Source organism: Coloeus monedula (assembly GCF_965178545.1).
Source record: "Coloeus monedula genome assembly, chromosome: 24".
In the NCBI taxonomy this organism is placed as follows: domain Eukaryota; kingdom Metazoa; phylum Chordata; class Aves; order Passeriformes; family Corvidae; genus Coloeus; species Coloeus monedula.
The window spans coordinates 2,975,991-2,999,122 of NC_138804.1; the positions used below are offsets into that span (position 1 = coordinate 2,975,991).

General features: G+C 44.6%; 1 protein-coding gene across 1 annotated transcript in view; it reads right to left on the reverse strand.

The window, feature by feature from the left end:
* Positions 1-23,132, reverse strand: part of KIAA0319L (KIAA0319 like) — a 30,144-nt gene that overhangs the window by 2,486 nt on the left and 4,526 nt on the right. Inside the window, exons 3-20 of the mRNA XM_082296602.1 lie at positions 21,609-22,261; positions 16,378-16,663; positions 14,236-14,337; positions 13,318-13,415; positions 12,083-12,170; positions 10,973-11,065; positions 10,283-10,415; positions 9,162-9,390; positions 8,296-8,419; positions 7,625-7,757; positions 6,639-6,787; positions 6,186-6,337; positions 5,873-6,011; positions 5,387-5,546; positions 3,296-3,438; positions 2,220-2,342; positions 1,625-1,715; positions 1,177-1,268 (exon numbers count right to left, since the gene is read on the reverse strand). Coding sequence (XP_082152728.1) covers positions 1,177-1,268; positions 1,625-1,715; positions 2,220-2,342; positions 3,296-3,438; positions 5,387-5,546; positions 5,873-6,011; positions 6,186-6,337; positions 6,639-6,787; positions 7,625-7,757; positions 8,296-8,419; positions 9,162-9,390; positions 10,283-10,415; positions 10,973-11,065; positions 12,083-12,170; positions 13,318-13,415; positions 14,236-14,337; positions 16,378-16,663; positions 21,609-22,261 — 2,988 coding nt within the window. The remainder of the gene's footprint in view (positions 1-1,176; positions 1,269-1,624; positions 1,716-2,219; positions 2,343-3,295; positions 3,439-5,386; positions 5,547-5,872; positions 6,012-6,185; positions 6,338-6,638; positions 6,788-7,624; positions 7,758-8,295; positions 8,420-9,161; positions 9,391-10,282; positions 10,416-10,972; positions 11,066-12,082; positions 12,171-13,317; positions 13,416-14,235; positions 14,338-16,377; positions 16,664-21,608; positions 22,262-23,132) is intronic.

Genomic DNA, 23,132 nt, shown 5'->3' on the forward strand with positions numbered 1-23,132 from the left:
TCAAGGGTATCCGTGTTTGAGCAGTTGGGACAGCCTGCTCCTCAGAGGAACAGCTGATCAGTCTGTCACTGCAATGCCCTCCATGCTGCTCTTGGGCACTGCTCACTTTGCTGGAACACCATTAAATGGGATAACACTGGGATGAGCAGTTATTTTCTGCTAGCAAACAAGGATCAGGGGCTCTTTTCCACGCACAGTTAGCACATCCCCTTCTCTGAACAAAACCAGAACACACTCTGATATGAAACACACACTTCAGCAGCTGTAGAGCTCCCTGGCACTCAGCAGAGTTGTATTTGGCACATCCTTTCCAACATTTCCCTCTTTTCCTGGTCAGTCAGCAGGTGACCACAGCTTGGTTCAGGTATCAGATAAAAGCATTCCAGCCTGAAATAACTCCCTGATCTTCACAAAGCACCTGACAAGAACTCTCAGGATGGCAATGCAGGCAGGAAAATCCTGGCTAAGAACACTGAAGACAAATCCTGCCTTTCTGGAATGGGCCAATGGACCTGTAGCCACATGGAGCACTGAGGAATCCATGGATCTCCCTCCTAAATGCACCTGCTTACTGGAAAACTAGAGGATGAGGTAAATGTGAAATTTTCACAGCCTGATGCTCACAAGAGCAAGAATAAGTAAATTGATGAACCAGTTGTTTGTGGTGGGTGAGTAGCAGAGCAGAAATAAACCTCCATCTCTCCAGTACACAAATACTTTCAGGTTATTTTTAGGTGTCCATTGGTTTAGTGTAATGTTTAGTGCCACTGAATTACTGCTTTGCTGTAGAGAATGACAAAAGAATTGCATATTGGCAAGAAAGGAACTACCAGAACCCAGGGGAAAACTTTAGAGCAGGAGAAGTTACAGCCAAGACCCAATTTTGGGCTTCCTGGGTCAGGCTGTTCTGCACAGCTTGAGGCATCCACTTCCTATTTCTGTGATACCAAGTGGAATCATCAGGACTGGGCCAGTTTCAGCCCCAATTTCCAAATCTAAGACTTAGATGACTTCACTAAATACCCCATATACAGATCTGAGACAAGCTCTTAGATCTTCTGAGACCCCTCTGTCAGCCCCTACATGACATTTGTTTCACTGGGATTTCAAGTCCACAGAGGAAGAGTCCTCTGTCAGCACTCTGGAAGTGCTGAGCTCTTCCCTCTCATGTTTTACCTGCTTTGGGATTTGGTTTTAACTCCAGGCTTTCTTGATCCGTTGCATCCAAAATCTTGTATTTGCTTTTTCTTTTGGATTTTCCTTTCCGTCTAAAGGGGAAGAAAAGGAATTAAGAGACAGTCCATTTCCAAAAGAGCCAGAAGAAAAACAACTGTGATCTTCAAAGCTAAAGCACTTGCTATTTAGGATTATGTTCATGTTACAAAGTGAAACATTAAAATGTTGCTAAATTGCACATTTATAGATTAATCCAAATTTTGCTTCTTAACATAACCCAGAGTTCCGTGACTTCAACATTTCACTTGAAACACTTAAGTGAGAAAATCCAGCATCCCAGGGCTCAGCAGATGACCTGCTGGGATGATGGGTTTGAATCTTTAACCTCCTACTGCAGATACTTGGCTGTGAAGCCTGGATACAGTGGGGGTTGTGGTCTCAGTCCCACCTCTTGCAGCAGCAGATCACCATCCATGACAAGAATCCGAGGGCAACCACGATGACGAAAGATGCAATGATCACATACAGCACACTCCACTCTGCAAGCAAAACCCCAGAGATAACACGTTTTGGCACCTCATACAGGTGACAGTGCACATTTTAGGGGACTGTTCTTGGGAAAGAAAAGGCAAGGCCTGGCCTTTTGCAGAATTAGGGCTGGCATTCCCCACTGGCAGCACCACCAGATCCCCTTGGGAAGCTCGAGATCCAGTGCGTGGATTCACTGGGCAGTTTTCACTGTGTGTTGGTTTACAAAATTTGCTTTCATGTGGCAGGAAAGCCTCTGTACGGACATGACAGAAGAGAGCTGTGATTTATACACCCAGAACAGACTCAACTCTTAATGGGTGTTCACTGGGAGCGTCCAGAGTCGCTCCCCTATCAAACATCACCTGCCCAGAAGGTGAGACAAAGAACTGTGTCCTTGTGTCAGCATCTCATCAGAGCACCTGGCAGACAGCAGGTGCCTGGCACTGTGCCCACCCTGGGTTTCAAACACGGGTTTCTCTGCAAAAGTGCCCACCCCAGGGGGGTTCACATACCGCAGTTGCTTTCGCCGTCCCCCATCTGGACCCTGAGGAAGTTCTCCATCCAGAACGGGTCACACACACAGCGCTTGGTGAAGGAGTCACAGCGCCCGTGCTCAGAGCAGTTCAGCTGACAGGCTGGGGGCCAAAACCAGCAAGGTGAACTAAATGACTCACAGGTGAGGCAAAAATGGGACAAAATAGTTCAATACAGCCAACCCCTCCTGCAGGCTCTGACCTGAATGTGGCCCTTCTGTAGCTCACTCATAGCTCAGCTGTAATCACAAGAGGTGAGAAGTGCAAACGTAAGCACCCGGGCCTCATGCCAAACTGAAACATCCCACTTCACCAGCAACATACATTTTGCCTAATAAATCCTCATTTTGATCTACAAGTTATGGAATTTGTATATTTGTCAAGTAAACAAAGTTTCGATTTTCAAATTCAAACCCTGCCTGTGAGATAGACAAAGAAACAAACAGATCCTTTGGAGGGACCAAACAGAACTGAAAAACAGCTTCTGAAGGCCACAAAATGGTAAGATCAGGAAGTAGTAATTACTTTACACAATTCTAGTTTCAAATCTCTAACTGATCAGCAAATGATTCTCAAAGGATGGATCTCATAAAAGAAAAACAGTGCTAATGCAAAGTTGTAGAATAATGATAGAAGGGAAACATTTCCTGCAGACTGATGTTTGTGCTGCACAGGAAACAAGTGGGCTCACAGCTACCAAGACATGCAGTTTACTGTTTTCAGGATGACACTCATTTCTGTGGCTGTAGTCCATTAACACTGTACTTTAGTTTCATAAGTATCAATCTGCTTTTGGTTTTGTGAACTCTTCACAGCAACTCTGCAAGTAATTATTTATAAGAAGTTAAATAGTGAATAGACAGAATTAATTGGTAAATCAGTGATTAGTGAATAGTCTAACAGACTTAATTTTCTGTTTCCCATTTATTAACATGAAAGCTCCTGCAGTGAGTGTAAGTGTGTGGGCACGTGGGTGGTTTTAGTACCCTTATTCTGTCAGGCAGCTGAAAAGAAGGGAAAAGATGTTAAATCTGTCCCAAGAGACTCTCACTTACTGACTGTGTTAATCTCCAGTGCCCGGAAGATGAGGAAGTCCGACTGCTGTTTCCGCAGTTCGTTCTTCAGCGTCCAGGCCACCTCTCGTCCTTTGAATATCTGATGGGGAGGCTGGTTCTGGACAAAGAACACCATCTTTGTGCTGGAAGAAAGACAAGAATTATTATCTGCTGCTTCTCCAAGCATCAGGTAGAGAGCCACACTCTCCAGTCTGTCGTTAGAGGGACTTACTCAGAATCCCAAATTTATTTGAAGACCAGACTTCTGGCTCTGTTTGGAAGCAAAAAAATATCTGCTGTAGGGCAGATCTGGCCCTACAGCAGAAAACCCTTCAGGATAACTGATCCATTCATGTTTTCCAACCTAGGGCTGCACAGTTCTTGAGTTTGCACATCAAGCAGATCTTTGCATGTTCATTCTAAGCATCAAATCCCCAAACATTAAGGTCCTGCTGTTTTCATGTTCTCCTCCTTTCCTCCCTGTGGGATCCTCAGACTTTACTACACCTGGAACTTGGGGGTCCATTTAGCTGCTCAGCACAGAGCTCCAGCATCAGACAGTGGAGGTTTACAGTATTTTGCAAAGTTTAGTTGGAATGCACCAAGTGCTATAGCCAGAAAACAGCCCAGGTGTGAAGGATTCTGTATTCTGCAGCTTTTACTGCATTAACTTTATGACAGAAGAACTTGTTCCTCATGGCTTGCTCACCTTGCAGAGCCCTGTGGATCCTTTAGACTCAGAAGAGGATGCATGAATGTTTGGGATTTATTATCACTAGCGAATTTATGAGTCAATGGGGTATCAGTGAAACCCTCAGAGTATGTGAAAAAGAACAAACCAGTAGGCAGAGGAAAAAGCTCTTTTTTAAACAGCACAAGTTACTTTGATAGTGGAGGCAAAAATGGGATCTTAAAGCCATCTGTCAAGAAACAATCTCTGCTCCTTTATAACACTTCCCACTCTTTTGTCTGCTTGAACATGTAAACAGATGAAGCATTAATGACAAGAATCCCTTACTTGCCTTACTCAGGGGCGACTGGCTTGCTCATGGCAGAGACAGAGAGCTAATGTTACAACAGAAAGTGCTGGCTCCTCTGTTCTCAGCTCTCCAGGTCTGCATGGACAATGAATTCTGATTTTCCTGCTACAGCAGGCCATGTGGACATGAAGGAATCGATACATCACAGCACCCAGGGAAGTGTAAAGTAACAGCAGATTTATTGCTGACTTGCTGCAGGACTTCAAGCATGTCCCTTAAATATTCTTCAGTGCTTTAGGTACTTTGAAACTACTCCCCGTTTAATAGAAACTAAGTGCAATATTGCACTTATTTCAAGAGATGGCCACTCATGGCTTGTTGTCACTCTCCAGGCAGGCAACACCACCCTGACCTACAGCCCTGCTCAGCAGCCAACTTCCATGTGGTTAGGAGAAATGCAGTTTTCTGTAAGCCAACTAGCAACCAAAATTAAGGTCTTCTATCTCTTCACATTGGCTTTCAACATTTTTTGTACATTAAGCTGAAGCAGTTGTGTAGGCAATAAAGCTAATGCAGAACTAATGGAAGGTGTCCCTGCCTGTGGCTGTGTGGTTGGAACTGGATGATCCTTAAGGTCCCTTCCAACCCAAACCAGTCAGTGATTCTGTGAACTAACAATTTGGCATGAAGGTGAGGAGGATTGTTACACACCACCTCTGGTGTGTTGTAAGTGTTTCACCAAACTCCTGCACCAAGCCCCATTATTTCTCCAGTTACAAATCACAGCTACAGAACATCCCTTCAGATAGTCTCCACAGTTTTCAAAAAACAAACTGAAATTTTTTCTTATTTTACAGGTTTGAGGTGAAAAGACATTAGCAGCACCAGTTTTCAAGGACAATGCACCATCTCCAGAGGGGAAAGATACTCAAGACCTGCCAGAAAGATACTCAAGACCTGCTTGGTAACTCTGATCAGAGCAGGAATATCAATGTTAAGCAACAACTCCACATGTTCTGATGGTCCAATCTGCTTCCCAAGAGAAAAGAGGCCTTGATTTTCCAAACCCTCAAGCAATTCCCCCCTGTGTACCCTCCCAGATTAATCCCACCTTTGTTCAGTGTATGGCTGGATCTTTTGCACGGTGATGTCTGAATCGAGGACCCCCAGCAGCACCCCTATCTGCCGGATGAACATCCCCTTCTGCCGCTCCGTCAGCTGGCTTACATTCACATCCAGAATTATCTCCACCAGGTTATTTTTCCTAGGATCTAGGGAGAATGTAGATAGCATAGATCTTTAGAGTTTCTATTTAGCAGCCTGGGTACAAGGCAGGTTTTTAGTATCTCTCCAGGATGCTTCTGATTTGAACACAGCACCAGAGAATGGCACTGAAGGAAGGGACGCAAGAATGACTTTCAGAGGTAACAGAAGCAGTGAGAGTCAGCCCTCAAAAACCACAGGAAAACACAACCACATCCCCCAAAACTTTTGATGTTTACAGCTCTAAACTGGACTAGATGACACATTTTAATCCCAGTATACTGTATCTAGAGGGCTGTAGGCAAAAGTGGTACAGCACAAAGCCCAGACTCACCAGGTTTGACCTCCACCGTGGTCCTTTCCACATCACTCTCTCCTTTGGCATCTGTTACTCTGAGGTGAAATGTGTAGGTCCCTTCTACCAGATTGGACAGGAGGAGGACAGGATGATGGTCTGAATTATTTAAGACTTCCTGGAAGGCAGAACAAAGTAAGTATGAGGAAACAAAGAATCAAGGTAGCACAATGTATCATCATGTTTCATGATATGACAAGGTAACAGCCCAACAAGGAACTTTGTATTTCCTCAGGAGCTGTCAACATTACCTTGCACTGATTTTTGTGATGCTTTACAAAAGAAAGCTCACCCCAGCTGCAGGGCTCCCCTCGTCTCGGGTCCACAAGTAGCTGACAATCCCCTTATCATCAGAGGATTTCGATCCATCCAACTCTGCTGTGTTTGTGGGCAAGGTGATGACAACGTTACCAGCAATCTTTGCGACGGGCGGCTTGTTTATCTCTAAATAAACAGAGAGGAAGCACTTGGAGAAAGATCTTGTGTTGCCCAATCAAAAATCACTGCATCAGATCTCCAGTGTACTCCAGAAATCCCTGTCTAACCCCAGGGAAGAGAAGGGAAATACTGCAGGATTAAGCTGAAGATACTGCTCTTCCAGAAAAGGGCAAACCGCAAGGCTCCTTCAGTGCTCTCCACACTGTATCCCTCTGTTCCTTACTTTTACTGTCTCTGAACACAGGTTTTGCTGAACTGCTCAGAGATAACCTGTGACTTGAGCAGCTCTGCTCATGGCTGGACGTACCTTCCTTGACGATGACGTTGACGGAGCTTTGGCTCTGCAGGTTCCTCTCATCTTTCACTGTCAGAGTGAACTCGTATGTCCCAACCTGGAGGCCTGTGACAGTGGCAATGCTGCTGTTGGCATTCTCCAGCTTCACACCATCTGGACCCCTAACCAAGACACAAGGAACTTGTTCAGTTTTTGATCTTTTTCAGGGGTTCTGATCAGTTTAAACTTTGCATAGAGCACTGGAGGCAGCCTCACTCCAAACAGGAGCCTGGAAATAAGAGTCCATGACAAAAAGCAAAATGATGTTCTCCAGTTACAGCAAGATAATCTAAAGGGTAAGTGCAGCATCCAGAACAAAAAGCATTATTTCTGGCTGTTTAATGTTTTGGTTAATTTCAAACCAGAGGAACACTGATAACGGCATTTAGGTGGTGTTTACAAATAGTGGTTCTTTCAGCAAATTGGCTTGTGAACTGCACAATGAGCCAATTTTGTAAGAAAAAGGTGCAAAGCAAAAACAGTCCATTTCTAGGGCTTTGCACAGACTTTGCATTAGCAAACAGGAAAAGCTACTGCAAGTTGCTCATAGGCTTTTTCCTGAAGCATTTCAGGGAATTTAGAGTCGGAAGAGAACTCTGCCTCATTTAAACAAACTGCAAAAGCATGGAGTTGGGAGGCCCTGCTGTTGTTTGATTACAAGGGTCAGTCTCTCCATGAGACCGAGACCAAGACCAAGCTCCACTGCTGTGAATGGAAACACTGCTGAGCCACACCATGCTCAGAGTGGGAGTCAGGCCTAGAGATGAAGGTAAAGCTATTTCTCATGCTCAAAAAAAACTCCACCTCTCTCCAATCAAACATAAATCCTTGTCTTATTCAGGTCATTGAACGCTTGTCAGGCCCAATGTGACCATGACTGAACACAAGGGAGGTGTGGGGGTGTGACTTGTTTAAAATGAAAGATTTGGTACCACAAGAATGTGGAAGGTGATACACACCGTGTTTTTTCCCAAAGAAAGAAGACTATCTTCTGGTCATCCGAGCTCTTGCTGCCATCTAGAGTGGTGCTGTCCACAGGAAGAGTCAATTCTTTATCTGGACCAGCATCTGCTTTTGGGGGCTTGTTGTTCTCTGGAAAAGAATGTAGGACTTTGCATACACATGCCATAAAGGTGGGAAACCCCACCATTAAGATCTTCTCCATGATCCCCAGTAGATCTCCTGCCCACTACCTTGTACTCAGATAAAGTGAGGTTAAAAGCAGTTAAGAATTCCAACGACTATTTCATTCACACATCTGCACTAAAATGAGACTGTAAACCAGGAGTTCTGATTTTTGCTCTCATTCTCTAAGTACTGCTCCACTTTTCCTGCTCCTGTCCCAGGACCCAGCACTGTGGGCAGACACAGATGTTTGGAAATACAAACCTGCCTTTATTGTAGGAAAACATTGATTAGGTTACATTGTGTAAAATAAGAGAACCGCCTAGAAAGCCAATATTCCTACAAGCTTTTTTTTGCTCATTTATCAGTAATATACCAGCCCAGAATGGTCCTGAATCAGAGCAGCTTTTCTGAAAGTCACCATAAGATCTAGAGGGTGCTGACAGATTGCTGCTCACCTCCAACCCCTGGAAGGGAAGCAGCAATGCAGGTAAAGGCAGCTTACCTGGCTGGACTATCACAGTGACCTCTGCAGTGGACTGGTGCCCAGCGGAGTCAGTTACTATGAGCTGGTAGGTATAATCACCTTCCTGCATTGCAGAAAGCTGCAAGACTGGTGTCCTCACACCCTGTGAGAAAAGATATTCATGGATTAAAAACAATCCTCATGCAGATGATGATGGACCAGAAGACTCTGATTCTAAAGTAACTACTACCAGCACATTCTAGGGGGTTATTACCAACTCCAGCTACAGAAGGAGGAGTCTGTGCCACTTCAGCATGCAAAGCTCTTGCAGCTGAATTTATGCACGCTACAAGGACATTGTTGTGGGACATAAGAGTTAATGCCATACAAGCAGACCTTTTGGGATTCAGTAGTTCCCAACTCCAGCAAAACCTCTGGGGAGCCCTGTGCAAATCCCACACATAGTGACCCTGATTCATGGACTTTCTTATTCTATAAATTTGACAGTAGTAATAATCTTTAAAAGAAAAATGATGACACTGAAACAAGTTCCAACATGTACTGTTTAGGACTGAGGAGAGTCTGGCCAGTATCGGCAAAATTTAGACTCCGAGATTCAACTCAAAAGTTCCCACCTCTCTCAATCCCCCTTCTTCAGCAGGATTTAAAACTGCATTGCTCAAGAAAGGAACAGGATGCCAGTGGCAAGGCTGGTGCACCTGCTCAGCCACTAAACAAATACCAGCTTCACAAGCAATTAATTTTAAGCACATACTTAATCATCACACGTTTGCTCCATAGGATTCTAAGAGACATTTGCTAACAGTCCATTAAAACTGGTTTGATTACAGATAAAAACCCAGCTAGTAAGCAATCCAGGTGGAACACTGGAGACCTGCACTGACCTGCATCTCCATCACCTTCCCTTTGCTGTTGGGGCTGAGCAGCCACTCATAGCTGACAATGCTGTGGTCGTCCGTGCTCTGGTTGCCGTAGAGCGTGATGGAGTTCTGGGGCAGGGTGATCACCTGGTTTGGGCCAGCATTGGCCACTGGAGGATAATCCACTGCCTTGTTCACAGTCAGGTTGGCAGTGGTGGAGTTGCTGGCACCATCTGAGTCCACGACTGTTAGACTGAAGAGGGGAAAAAAGAACTGAAAGCACTGAAGAGTGATGGTGATCAGAGCTGAATACAGCCTTTTCGGAATAGAAACCTCCCCCAAATGTCCAATTATCAGCCTCAAAGTGATGCAAGAAATTCAACAGTCACATCCATCTCCCACTTGAAATCTAACAAGCAGTTCCAAGGTGAAACACAGAAGTACATGACTAACCCACAAGTGGCCTGGACACAGCACATCTCCTCAGGTAGGCTGGTACCACAAAACACATCTGCTTTTTGCTAAACCTGGATCTGAATATGGATCTGAATATGGATCTGAGTAGTTCAGATGCCAACTGCTTAACAAGAAAGCAGTGTTCAGTTAGAAGTACTCCAGTTTGTTTTACTTTAAATAGATCTGCTGATGCAATGACGGACATCACACCAAAATACAGGCCAAAGGAAAAACACAGGACAAATACAAAAGTAAAATCAGCTACTGCCTATTGCCCAGGTTGTGCATCAAACCATTACGCCTCATTCACTTATCTGGGACAAACACATTGCATTTAAGAGCTGGATTTGAAGACTGCAATTCTTCTCAGCTTTTACCCAAAGAGTTTAGATGTGACATTTCGAGAGACATTTTGTAGCACTGACAGACCATTTGTTCCCTTCAGCCATCCTCTTAACTAGGGCTACAAGTCAAGAATAAGAAGCAGCTGGACAGCTTATCTCTCCTGAAGTGCAAAGCTACAAAAAGTGTAGCTTTGAAAGTGTAGGAGTGGAGAGAGAGAACATCACAAAATGGAGTTCTCTCCATGTTTTACACTGGTTTTTTTTAAACCAGATTAATACTTCAGGAATCCCATACATTTCACTCTTAAGGGATAGAACTGATGGGCTCCCCCAGGTGTGACCTACCTGAATGTGTAATTCCCAGGTACCAAGTTGGTCAGTGTCAGTATGGCAGTATCACTGGAAACCTTCTCCTCTCGCAGGGGACCCTTCAGCTCTTCCCAGTGGTAACTGATAATTTTATCATCATCAGTGCTTTCTGTTTCAGTAACAGGGAAAAAACACACATACAAGGAGCTGGAAAATGCTGCTTCACAGATGCCAGATGGTCAGTCCCTATTTCTGCCCTGGGCTTAGCAGGCAAAGGTATTTTTGGTCCAAGACCAGAGTCTCTCTTATGCTCAGACACCCAAAATGTAACAAATCAGTGCTAGTTGGGGCTAAGACAACCTGAATTTATTTAAAGGAACTCCTGAAAAGCTCTCGTGCAGGCCAGGGTCACTGAAGGTGACACATTCAAAGTTTAACAAAGAGCCCAGTACTTTTGACTGACAGTAATTATTTTTTGATTCTAAGCAGCAACCTCCAGAGCTTTTCCTTTTTTAGGAGATTGGCTCAGGCCAGTGCCCTTCAAAAGGGAACACAGAGAGGTGCTGTTGTGTGTGTTCCCCTCTCCTGGCCAGAGAGACTAATTCTTTTCACTGAATTGTGTTTGACAGTGTCACTGTTTCTCTTAAACTTTATGCAAAGGGCCAGCCCAGGACCAAACACAACCCAGCCCTGCTGGATGCTGCACTTAAACCTGCAGGTACTTACGGCTGCCGTCGATAAGAGTGGAAATGGTTGGCAGGGAGATTTCCTGGAACTGTGGGGACACGATGGCAACAGGAGGCTGATTCACCCGGGGCTCTGCAACAACAACCCAGCTGTTACCATGACACTACAGGCAGGCCACGACAGAAAGCTCTGGCCAAGGAACTGCAAAACTATCAGCAACAGTGATTTGTGTTTGCAGCACGTTCTACACCAGCTTGGGGAATCAAGGCTACCAAAAGGGGGTTCAAACAGTGTGGAGGTGAAATGCCAGCACACCAGTGCTCTGGGAAGGCTGTACTGCATCAGTTTTCCCCTACTGGGTCCAGCACCTACAGCTTCTTGCCACAGTGTGGCTGCTGCTCTGAAAAGTGAAGGATTTTGGTGCATGCTGCCAGCTGCAAAGTCACTGCTTATAAGGAAATGATCAGCCACGGCACCCAGAAGACCAGCCACACTCTTGCTAATTTAGGGAGTTTGAGAGCCCTTCTTTGCCCACAAAGGCTGTACAAGAAGTCTTGCTGAAAACTGCAAAATGAAGGGATTTTATTGAAACCTGTGGTTGTCTCTTTACACAGGCCATCTAAAAAAGTGAGGCAGTCAGCACAAGCTGCTGTATCTCCACCAGCTCATCTGCAAACTACGTTTTACAATAAGGAATGAGATTTGACTTAACCTGCCTGTGGTTGGGAATGATATTCCTTACTGGACAGGGAAGAAATGAACCTCCAAAGGAGCTTCAAAGCTCTGTCTTCTCTTTCAGTTTTTGCTCCTGCTGCTATAAGCTTTTTGTCAGACTGCAGCTAGTTTTTATGGAAGCAGTGGCCTTTCAGGGTGAGGTGTTTGCTGAGCACTTCTCTATCAGGATTCCAGCTCTTTTATCGAGTGGTTGGCTTGATACAGTACAGCAAAAATAGCTGTGTGTTAGCAATAGCTTCCTATCTCAGGAAATTATTTAATATGTACATATATATGTGTATATATACACACATACTGCAAGTTCACAGCACAATGAATTATCACCACACTAAACCAGGGTCTAGTCAAATAACCAAACCCCATGGTTTGTCAGAGATGGGTGAAGTGAAGGAAAGATCCAATCCCACCACTCACTTGGATTCACTGTTACATTCACATATCCCTCTCCGTGTGCATTCTCCCCATCAACGATGACTTTGAACTCATACAGGCCAACAGTAAGCTGGAAACAAACACAAAGGATTATTTGCCTACAGGTTGGTGGCACCTTGTCAGAACCTATTGGAAGGTCAAGTTCCTGTGCTTTGGCACAGGAGCACCCAAGCAATCGTGCTTCAGCCTCTGCATACACAGCAAAGGATGGTTTCCAGGCCAAAATGGTATTATACATATTTTAGTTTACAACGGCTACACAGAAACCAAAGACTCGTATTTCTCTCTGCCACGGGATTGTCAGTCAAGCTTTATTTTCCAGCAACAAAAGACAAACAGAAGAGAGATAACAGAGATTAGTTCAGGTTGTCTGGCCACAGGAATCTGTACTAGCAGATTGCATTTGAGGTGAGAAAGGCTACATGTAAGAAGAAAATCTCTTCTTGCATGTTTTTATAAATGAAAGTGTTTCTTCTCTTCCTTCTAGGTGACATGAGCCAGGCAGTCACCCCTTGACCATTCACCGTTGAGCCAAAATGAGAGGGTGAAGGATCAGGTGCTGGATAACAATCTTGATACCCAAAAGACTGAAACCCTCACAGAGACCTGCACACTCCTTTCAAAAGGCTTGGCTCTGCATGATATCCTTACTTAAGCCTGTAGATTTTTTCTGAGTGCAGCAGAATCCAGAATGCTCAGAGGAATGTCTCAAGTACAGAACTGTATATTCGCAGTACTTAAGAGTTATTTCCTTGTTAAGAATCCCCATGTGCAGGAACTGGCAACCCTTTCCCTGTTAGAGCTTGTCTAAGAGCAGCAGCCAGGGACATGAGGTATTGCAGGGCTCTCGTTAATGGATGCAGCAAGTCCCTCTTCCAGTGGGCAGTACAGGGCTCAGACCTAACCAGACCACCAGACTGCTCCAGCAATATTCCCACCCCTTGTTACTGTTAAATTGTGCCACTTGTGTGCCTTGTCACACTGCTTGTAGGTAGCTTGTACCTCCTGAAATCAATTTCTTCTTTCCCTCGTGCCAGATCAATCTCCTTTTTCTAAGAGCCTCAGAAGTGGGCTTGCAGTCAAATGTTGGCTGCCTGCCCATCATGCAATTTCCTATTCATCCTGAAATCCCATACAAGTGTTTCCTGGCTGCCAGAGTCCCCATCTTCTCCACTTGGCATTTAACACAACAGGATAAGAAGCAGCAAAAGCTTTACCTTAGACAACTTCAGGGTCTGGGAGTGCTTCCCTGCCATTTCTCCACTGGAGTCTTTTGGATGAGTAATCAATTCCCACTCATAGGAATATGTGGTTCCTTAAAAAAAAAGAAAAGGTCCAGATGTTTGTTTTCAAAGCCTGTCTTTCTCCCATGCTAAAGAACTGCAAAGGTATTAAACATTTACAAGGCACATTCTGCTGCACTGTGAAAAAACGAGACAGCTTGGGCTGCGCCTTTTTGGGAATATACTCAGGAAAAGAGACAATCTGTGCTTCTAAACTCATTTACTCTGAAATCAAAACCCATCTTTCAGCCTCTAAGGCAATAAAGAGCTCTGGAACAATCACAGCTCCAGGACAATAAGAAAGAAAAGCCTTATCCTCAGATCCTGCAGACACAGGAATGCCAATTTTTGAACAGGAATTAATCAATCCCTGCTGCTGCACAACACGGAACACACCTGCCTCTGCAGCTCCCACTGCCACAGTGGACAGAGTTAAGATAAGAACTTTAAAAATACCTGCCAACAATTAGCATGATGAAATGAGGAGTGTGTAGCATCCGTCCCTCAGCAGGCAAATACCCCAATTCAGATTTCGATCACTTGCTAATACAGCTCAATTCCTATCAGCAAGTATCAAGAATAGATGCTGAAAATCCACTTCTTCCTCACACACCACCCTGAGAATGTGCCACCTCCCAAATCCACTGGCTTTGTAGCATTTTCCATTTTTTTGTGTCTCACTATTTTCTCTAAGAGGCAGCATGAGGTAATAGCTGAGTATGAAAAATTTCCACAGGAAAGCGCTCTCTAACAAAAGACATTTTCAAGACTGCCCTTATTTCATGCCATACATAATGACTGTTTGCCTTTTCACATCCCAAGCCCTTAGCAGAATTCCCAGGGAAGCCTTACGAGGTGGTGGTTCAGGAAGCACAAATGCGTTCAGCTGAACTTCGTTCTTCGGCAGGGTCACTTCAACGCTGTCTCCAGCAGAAACCACCAGCTCCTTCATAGCTGAAAGGGACAAACATAGAATTGGAAGAGGATCAGGAAAAAAAATTATGTACATAAAATCCACCTTGGTTTCAGTTTATGGAATAAACCCCAGCTACAAATGATGTATTTTGTAAACATCCTGTCCCTCAACAGACCTTCTGTTTCAGGTTTCGCTCTCCTTGTTAATGCAGAAGCATTAATGGGGTTTACAAAATTTAGACAAGCCCAGAATTGCTCAGTCACCTCTCTCTTTGCAGATACTGCGCTGAAACGTGGCCCTTTCACACAGCACAGGGGACTCTCTTCACCCAGGCCCAGCAGGATGGGAAGGGCTCTACTTGACAGCTTTTTGGCAGAGAACTCGGCTGCAGGCTCATGGCACAGCAAGACAAACACTGCCACTTCCAAACTGCAATTCCAGAGCTTCACAAATACATAAAGAATCCACAGAATTTCTTTTTTGAAAAACTGCTTGAGGGCTAAGAGAATTTTTTTAAACCTGCATAGCTGCCACACTGGGTATGGAAGCTCAAAAAATAATCTGGTCCTTTTATTTATATTTTCTTTTCCACCCCCGCTCAAGAATTTTCTTGCCATTCCATTTCAAATAAACTGACAGGTTTTAAAGATTGCAGGGTAACCTTGAAAACTATGGCCAGGGACACATTTTCTTCTGCTTTTTATTAGCATTAAGATAACCAGAAAGCTGAACATATTTCTTAAGAACACCTCTCGGCCTCCTCATCCCCCCTCTTCCCTTCCCATTTACTTTATGTTTGTCTTTTTATTATTGGACCTGGGAATTATGCATAGAAAATATGCTTTCTTTAGTTTGATCCTGTCAAAGACAATGTTTCAGAGGTATGCACAAAAAATCCAAGTTAAAAAAGATGGGGAAAAAGGACCTTAAACATTTAGCTATTTTTCCACCTTTATTATCTATTATTTATCTATCTTCCAATTTTAATAGCTACTGGAATTAACCACCTTTTTTCCCCTCCCAAATACTCCATCAGTCTTTCACCTGCAAAGAATTCCAAGGCAAAAAGTAATCAGATTTCATTAGGAAATAATAAAAACAAAACCCAGACAAACAGACCAAAACCTTGGAAAAACTTGGTAGCTTGGAAAAACTACCCTTTACATCGTCTTTGCGTTGGTTAGCAAAACCGGGAGGCCCTGGCTATGTCAGTCTTCCCAGACAAGCCAATGAAGATGTTTAAAGTATATTTTCCAGTTTTAGCTGTGGTAAGCCCTTAAAAAAAAAAAACAACCCACATTAACTTGTCAGCACAAGCAGCCAATGAGCGTCCTGCCAAAAACATCTCTGGATGCAGTGCTTCCCTTACACTTTCCATTTGTTCCCTTGTAAGGGAAAGGAACCCTAAATTCAGAAGAAATTCAGCTGTGAATACTTCAGCACACTGGATTAACTGAATTCTGAGACACCAGAGCAGTACACACCATTCCCTGTGCGTAGCCACCCCTGCAGGGAGAGCTGACAGCCCGGGTGAGGCAACAAAGCTGCCAAAGGGCATTTTGGCCTTTATGCATTTTCAACAGTCTGTTTTAGGAAATACCAGTGTGAACAGAAACATCACCATGCTGCAAAGCAAAGCATGGGCTAACAGCCAAGTACACTGTTCTCCACGGCTGAACTGTGCAGTGACACTTCAGGGACAGAAAATAATCAGTTACACCCTCTTTTGAGCAGACATTAAGATTTCTGCTCAATTTGATAGATAGCAGCGTGCCAAGGCTACTGGAAAAATGCTTCCCGGGACTCTGCCCCGCATCACGTCTCAGCCTTTACTTTGGGAATTAACATATCCCCATTACTTTCCAGCTGTCCTCAGATGCAACAGTCACATGCAGATTTATGATGCCCAAGTCCCATTCCCAAGACCTCAGGAGTCACTAGGGTCCGACAGCACGAGTGCTGACACAGAAACCTCGCCGTTTTCTCCAAGGTACCATAATAATCTCCTATTTTTCCACACTGCATGGCTTGAAGAAGCCCAAACAGGTGATACTTGCTGGAGCCCTGCCTGTCCTCACCTGGCGTGGTGGCAGCAGTGCTTGGGGCTGCAGCAGTGCTGGTCTGGGCTGTAGGAACACTGCCATTTGTGGGAACACCACTGGGCACAGAAGTTGCCACCTGCGCCTTCGCTGTGCTTTTCACCGGCACAGGGCTGGCTGTGGGCAATGCCTTGGAGGAGTGAGGATGGGCATCATCGGGCAGCCCAGGCTTCTCAGTCTTCCCTGGAGCTGTCAAGCCCTGTGCCACAGGACTGGAGAACGTAGCCAGCACTGATACTTCTGGTGCAGATGTTCCTGTGTGGATCTGTAAAGGAAAAAGTTGTCTGAGTTTGATCTGAACACTGAAATGCCAGTTTTAAGTTGTCTTTCTCCAGTTAGGGAGGCTGAAAACCCCCTGGTTTGTTTTCCCAGAAGCAGGATTTTTTTTCTGCTTCGTCTTCTCTCTTCTGAAGTGTTTCTCCATGTTCTTCCTTCACAGCAGACAGGCCATTTCTACCCCAGCTGAACACCAATTAACACCAGATTTAGCTACAGCATTTAAGTACCAAGGCTGTTGATGTGGCAAATATAAGAGAAGATCCAGGCTCAAAACTGCAGTGAGTGGAGCTAAAAGAACATAAAAGTGGGATAAGACAGACCCTAAAAACAGGGACAACAAACTGGGGTTTATTTACTTTGGCTGTGATTTCCTTTTCCTGAAGTCATTCAGTCGGCACGAAGCAGGAAGACTGCACTGGCATTTTATGTAATAACTAAATTGTTGCAGCAAGAGGAAATTTATTTTGGAATCATTCTTCAAAGCAAGGTGAGCTGACACACACAGCTCCCTACATGCCTGCCTCAGGAGATGCTGCTGGAGCAGGGAGCTGAGCTGCAGGGCACAAAGTTTGCTCACATCCACACAGGATGAGCCACTTGATTGAAAATAATCAGAGTGGTAGGAACAATTTCCTTTCTTTCATCAGAAGATTCCTTTTACCTAGCCCCATTCCAGTTCCTAGCCTGCCAGGCCATACTCCTGACAATTTACCCTCCACGATGAGGTCCATGTGTGTAGCACATTTTTTTTTAGCTAACTCTATTTTGAGAACATCTGCTAAATATTTTAAATGGAGCAGTTTACCATCTTTGACTCGGAAAGCACTTTGGAGCTGAATTTCCCACCACTATTCCCCATTAGAGGAATGATTAAAAGCTCATACTGGAGGAAATATACTCAAGCTTTTAGACCACGCTGTTGGCATTCAGTCCAGGAAACAGGAACTGGGAAAACACTCCAGACCACGGTGGACAACATCCTTGTCAGTAACTGGTCTGGGCTTTAGAAAACACTACATGTTGGTTGTAAAAATAAAGCTGTGCTGCCCACACTGAACAACCAGCCAAGCCAGCAGCACCAGTAAAGGCACTGAAGGCTTCCCTGCAAGGTTTCTGTTTCAGCCTTGGGCAAATCATTTCCTCTCGCCATAGCTCACTTTTGGTCACAGAATGTAAAACAATTGTTTGGTTAATATCTGAGCTTTATGGACCAAAGAATCAAGCACTATTTGTTAGTGTTACAGACATAAGCCATCTTCCTTTATTTGGTTACTTGCTAATGGGCTTACTTAATCAGATCTATGGATTCTTTGGAATCCATTCAGGAAAAATCTGGCATGCTGCTCTTCCATCAGTGGCCTCAGGATAGCTGGATGTCCCAAGCTGTATCATCTTCCACCCACTGACAACTGCAAAGGGTACTGACCCCCTTTTCTCGAGATAAAGTTTGAAATGCTGGCAGGAGAAAGAGGGGAACAGCCAGGCAGGAACTCAAGTGAGACAGACTCTTTAGGAAAGGCACAGGAACAGAATGTTTCCCTGACTTCCTACCACTATGGGAAACCACTTGTTGCTTTTCAAGAATCAGCCCAGAAGGGTCACAAGAACACAGGAGATCCACATTCACCCGCTGGCCACAGCAGAGTCCCCACTTTGCTTGGTAATATTTTCAGTGAGCTGAATGCTTTCTTGACTCACTTTTAATTCCCAAAAAACCCCCACTTTACAGTTAAGAGAGATCCTCTTCCTTCCAAAAGTCTTCAGGATGAATTGACAGCCAAATGTCTGTGGAGAGCTCGAATTAGATAAGCTTTGCCTGGGGCAACATAACAGTCAAAAATGCCTCTAATGCTTGCAAGCTGAGACATCTCTTATCTTTGCTCCATAACTCTGAATTCTTTAAAGCAAAGAACAGATTATTTCATTCTTGGGGATAAATGACAAGGAGACTAGAAGTTTGCCAGCTGTCCTATCTTATTAGCTGAGAAAACAGAGAGAAGTGGCACATTGGCCTGAGTCAACACAGGAGCCTCAGACAATTTTGATTTCCACCCCTAAATGCCTTTGGCCTGAGACAAATAACCCAATGTCCTTGTCTGAGAGTCCCATGTCTGTTAGAGGGCCTAGAGCAGCCCTGTGCATCAGAATCCACACTGAGCTCAAGTTACTTGAGAGAAAAATATCTCTCTCCTGGAATTTTCTTTTATTTTTAAATTTAAATAGACCTGGTCTGAATTTACAAAATGGGCTCTTTTCAGCTTAGATGGTGTCCTTGCTGTCAGCAGTAAGTGCCACATCTGTGAAGACTCTTAAGACACTAAAATGTGGGTAATGTCACAAACCATTACAGAGTTAGTGCTGGTGGTTAAGAGAGACGTTTCCTTGTTCCTTGTGGATGAAAAGCACCCAGCACTCGCAGGAAGTGTGACAGCAAGAGCCAAACAGTGGGCTTGATGTGAGGGCAGGAATGAGTTCTCTGGCTCTGTTGCAACACTCCTGCTCCAGCCTTTCCCAGTCCGCCTGCAGAGCTGCTGCAGTGCTGCAGCAGCCCTGTTCATCAGCAGTGCTGCACTTAAATGCTTCTCCTGACTGGCTATTAAATGTGCTGCTATATTTTAAAATTGACAAGGAATTCTACAGCGAGACAGAAAAAAACTGGTGCCTGGAAAATGTCACTCACTTTAATGAAAAAGTACTAATCTTCCTTCCTTGGTTAAGGGCTGATGAGCAGGATGCACTGTGGTTTATCCTGGTTCCATAGCATGGATACAGTAAAACCAGAAATTAATGCTCACTGCACAGCAGCAAATGCCATTGCAGATGGCTGTGGAGCCACCAGAACTGCAAGAGAGAAACTGCCACAGAGGCAATGTTTTCCCAAAACTGTCACTTTCCTTTTCTCTGACCCTGCAAGAGCCTTCCACACATTCAATGCTCAGCAGCAGAGGAGAAAAAGCACTTTTATTTCCAATGTCCTTTCCTACTTCAGGTGTTTGATGCTCTCAGGTATGAAGAGCCAGTACAATCCCCATCTTCCAACCCCTCCTAAAGAACACTATTAAACAAGCCATGTGTTCCATGGATTGGGCCAAATGTAGCCCAGGTGAAACTCTACTGATTTCAGCATGTGTGTAACTTTATTTTGGTCCATAACCAACCCAACTTGGAATATCTCCCTCCTGGAAGGTCTGGCCATGTCCCAAGAACACAGCCTCCAATGCTGCATCCTTGGCTCACAGTGAACTGCTCTTGGATTTGAAGTGCAAGGACAGCTGCAGAGCTGGCTTTGCATTTTGCAGGTAAAGTTGGATGGTTCAATAATCCCAGAATTAGCCCAGGTGGATATTTTAATTCTTCCTTCTTCTCAAAAACTCCATACTAAACCTCAAAAATGTGACTGCCAGGAATTCCATCACGGCACTCTATTTTAGCAAGAAGTTTTTATTTTGATGAACTTGCATTTCGTTAAGAGTCATGGACTTTCTTATTAGCAAAAAGCATCTAGGAGAGTAAAAACCTTTCCCCAGCACACATCCAACAGTTCACATTAATGACAAGGGGAGCACTTCCTAAAGATGGGAAATCCTGAATGTTCAGAAGCTGATTAATCAGAGTAATTTAATATTTGCAACCAGTTTACTAGGCACACCCTGGACAGTAACAGCAGGATAACCTGGAAAGGGAACAAGCAGGGAGATGTAAAAGCTGCTTGCCAAGAGCAAGAGAAGACATTTAAGAGTGGCTGCAAAGACATCTCCTCACACGTGTGACAGCTGAGAGAATGGGGTCACCGAGCTCAGCTCAACTGCTAGGAAAAGGAAAGAACAGGGAGGGTAGAAATGCTGCAGCATTGCAGGGGAGAGAGAAAGCTGAGCTTGAGTCAGCTCCAGATGCTGGGGGGGTTCTGGAAAATCAAACATTTGTCAAGTTTTAGTGCCTGGTTTCACACACGTCACCCTGGCTGCCCCGGGAGCTCTCGGCAGCGTCCCTTGGCTGCTCGCCACATCCTGCTCCAGGGTGGTGGCTCAGGCAGTCACAGCCCTACCTGCAGCCAGGATTTGAATACACAAGGAGAAAAATTCAGTCATTTCCAGAACCAGAGGCACCAGTTTTGTACAGTGCCAAATCCCTGAAACATGGCAAAAGCTATTTCAGGAACAGTTTCACAAAGCAGAATTATATTTCACCATCACGAGTGCACAAGCATTTTTGAGATAAGGCTCAAAAATTATTTGCAGATGTAAAAGTACAAACATCACTTAACAATTCAAATGTGCCAAATTCTCTGTAACATCAAGATTTACCGGCTTAACACTGTATGTGTTTGGAGTAGAGTCTAAACCGGTTTCATTCACCCAGTGCCAAGGTAAGCTTTGGTGGATTTGAGAAACTGGAGCACTCTTCAAAAAGAGAACATTTGGCATTAAGATGCCAACTCAAGCAAGCAGATTGACATCGAAGTACACTGTGAGCTCTATGCATAACTCTATAAAATAATGTAATTAACTGCCTTGATTCAGCATTTCAATGAAAACAGCCTATTTTATTGTGTGGACCTAAAAAGGTACTTCTACAGATAACAGTTTTCAGCTCCCAGACAATTCCCACTGACATATCACCTTTCCTTCTCACTTGGCATGCACACTGTGTGATTATACAGAGGATAAGAATTATCATGGACCCCATCCTGCCTCACCTTCCCACTTAAAGATAGTTTATCACAGCTAAGAAAATGAGGGAAAAACCTACCCCAAAACCCAAACAAAACCCCAAACCACTGGCCTTGCCTTGTTGATAGCAGGCTGCAAACTGGTAACCTGAAAAGGTATCCCATCACGTGGGCAATTCCAAGTCAAAATCTACCTAAAGCCAGACTGAGGAGGGGGACAGCTGTCCCAGACAGCCCCACCCCAGCCCCAGCAACCACTTACCTGGGGCAAGTCACCATCGGCATCCTGTGACCTGTTCACATTACTGCTCTTAGGAGGGAGTGGGCTTCTGGGGTTCTGTTCTCTTGGATTCTGTCCATTTTTCAGCAAGTCTTGCTTTTGATTTTCTTTCTCAGGAGCAGCTCTGTCTGCCACTAAGTGCCTCAGGACCTGATCCTTCAAGCGCTTGGCTTCGCTCCGGCTGCTTCTGGAGCTCTCTGCCAGATCCCTTCTCAGGAGCTGCACTCTGTTACCTGACAGCCTCTGCTTCTGGAATGATCTCCGCAGTCTTTTTTTCCTCTGGACAGGGATGTCCCAGTCCAACCACTTGTGACTCCAAGTCTTCATGCCCCCTTCCATATGAAAGTTTAGCAAGTGCTCTGTGCTTTTTGATTTCTTTAAAAACACCAAAACAGAATCCGAAAAGCCAGTCTTGTTGGCCTGACACATGCCAGGCACAGTGCAGTTCACCTGGATGCACATATTTTCCAAGAACCAAAAGGCATCACAGGTGGGGCGTTGGCAGCAAGTGGTCTGACAGGAGGTCAGAGTATGGAACCCTTCCAGAAGCTGCAAATGGTGACCTACCCACGATCTCAAACGGCTGCCAAGCAGGATCTTCCCCAGCTCGCATTTAGATCCATTCCAGTTTGCATCTGAGAAAGAGGAGGGAAGACAGACAATTCTCAATCCTTTAAAGCACTGGATAATAGATTGAATCACTATTGTCAAGACGAATTTGGGGCACAGGAGTAATGCAGGAGAGAGTATATAGGAAAGCAAATCTGACTTCTCAGAATCTCTACCCGGCCTCAGTATCCAGTACTTACACAAGATTGTAAGGAACAATCTGCTCCTCCTACCTAAGCCACCACCACCCTTTCCAACAGGCATGGAGCTAAAGCCATCTACAGCAGCAGAAGTGAAGACAAAAATGTTCCTGTTTCAGACGAGCCCATAATGCCCAGACTGAGCAGCGAGCCCAAGGTCACAGAGCAAGTTCAGAGCCAGAAACCGAATCCCAAAATCCCAAGTGCAGTTCCTTACTCTAACCCATAATGGCCTTGCCTCTCTGCCCATAGTCTGCCTAGAAGGAAAACACTGCAAACAGTGACACTGGCTTGGTGCAAGCCAGTACAGAGGCATTTTTGACTCCTCCATGCTGATATTTGACATCAGTTGCTTATTCTGACTGAATTTGCTCCACTTGGGAAGTTGTTCACAGCTTCTAGAAAAAGGGTCTGCAAGGAAAAGCCTTGCTACCCACCCTGACATAGTGTTTTTCATTAAAAACCCTCAAACATTTGACATAATTTCTGTTAAGAGTCAAGTTGCTTCAGGTCTCAGCTCTGCAGTAAAGCAGCAACTGCTTTGCATACGGGTTTTTTTTTTTTCTTAGCATGAAAATTTTGAGTGCTTGCAGGGATCAATGGATTAAAGGCTTCCAAAATTCAGAGCTCTGCAGATTAAGGACTCCCTAAAAATAGCCTAATGACCTATGGGACTGTTACACTGTGCTGTGTTCAG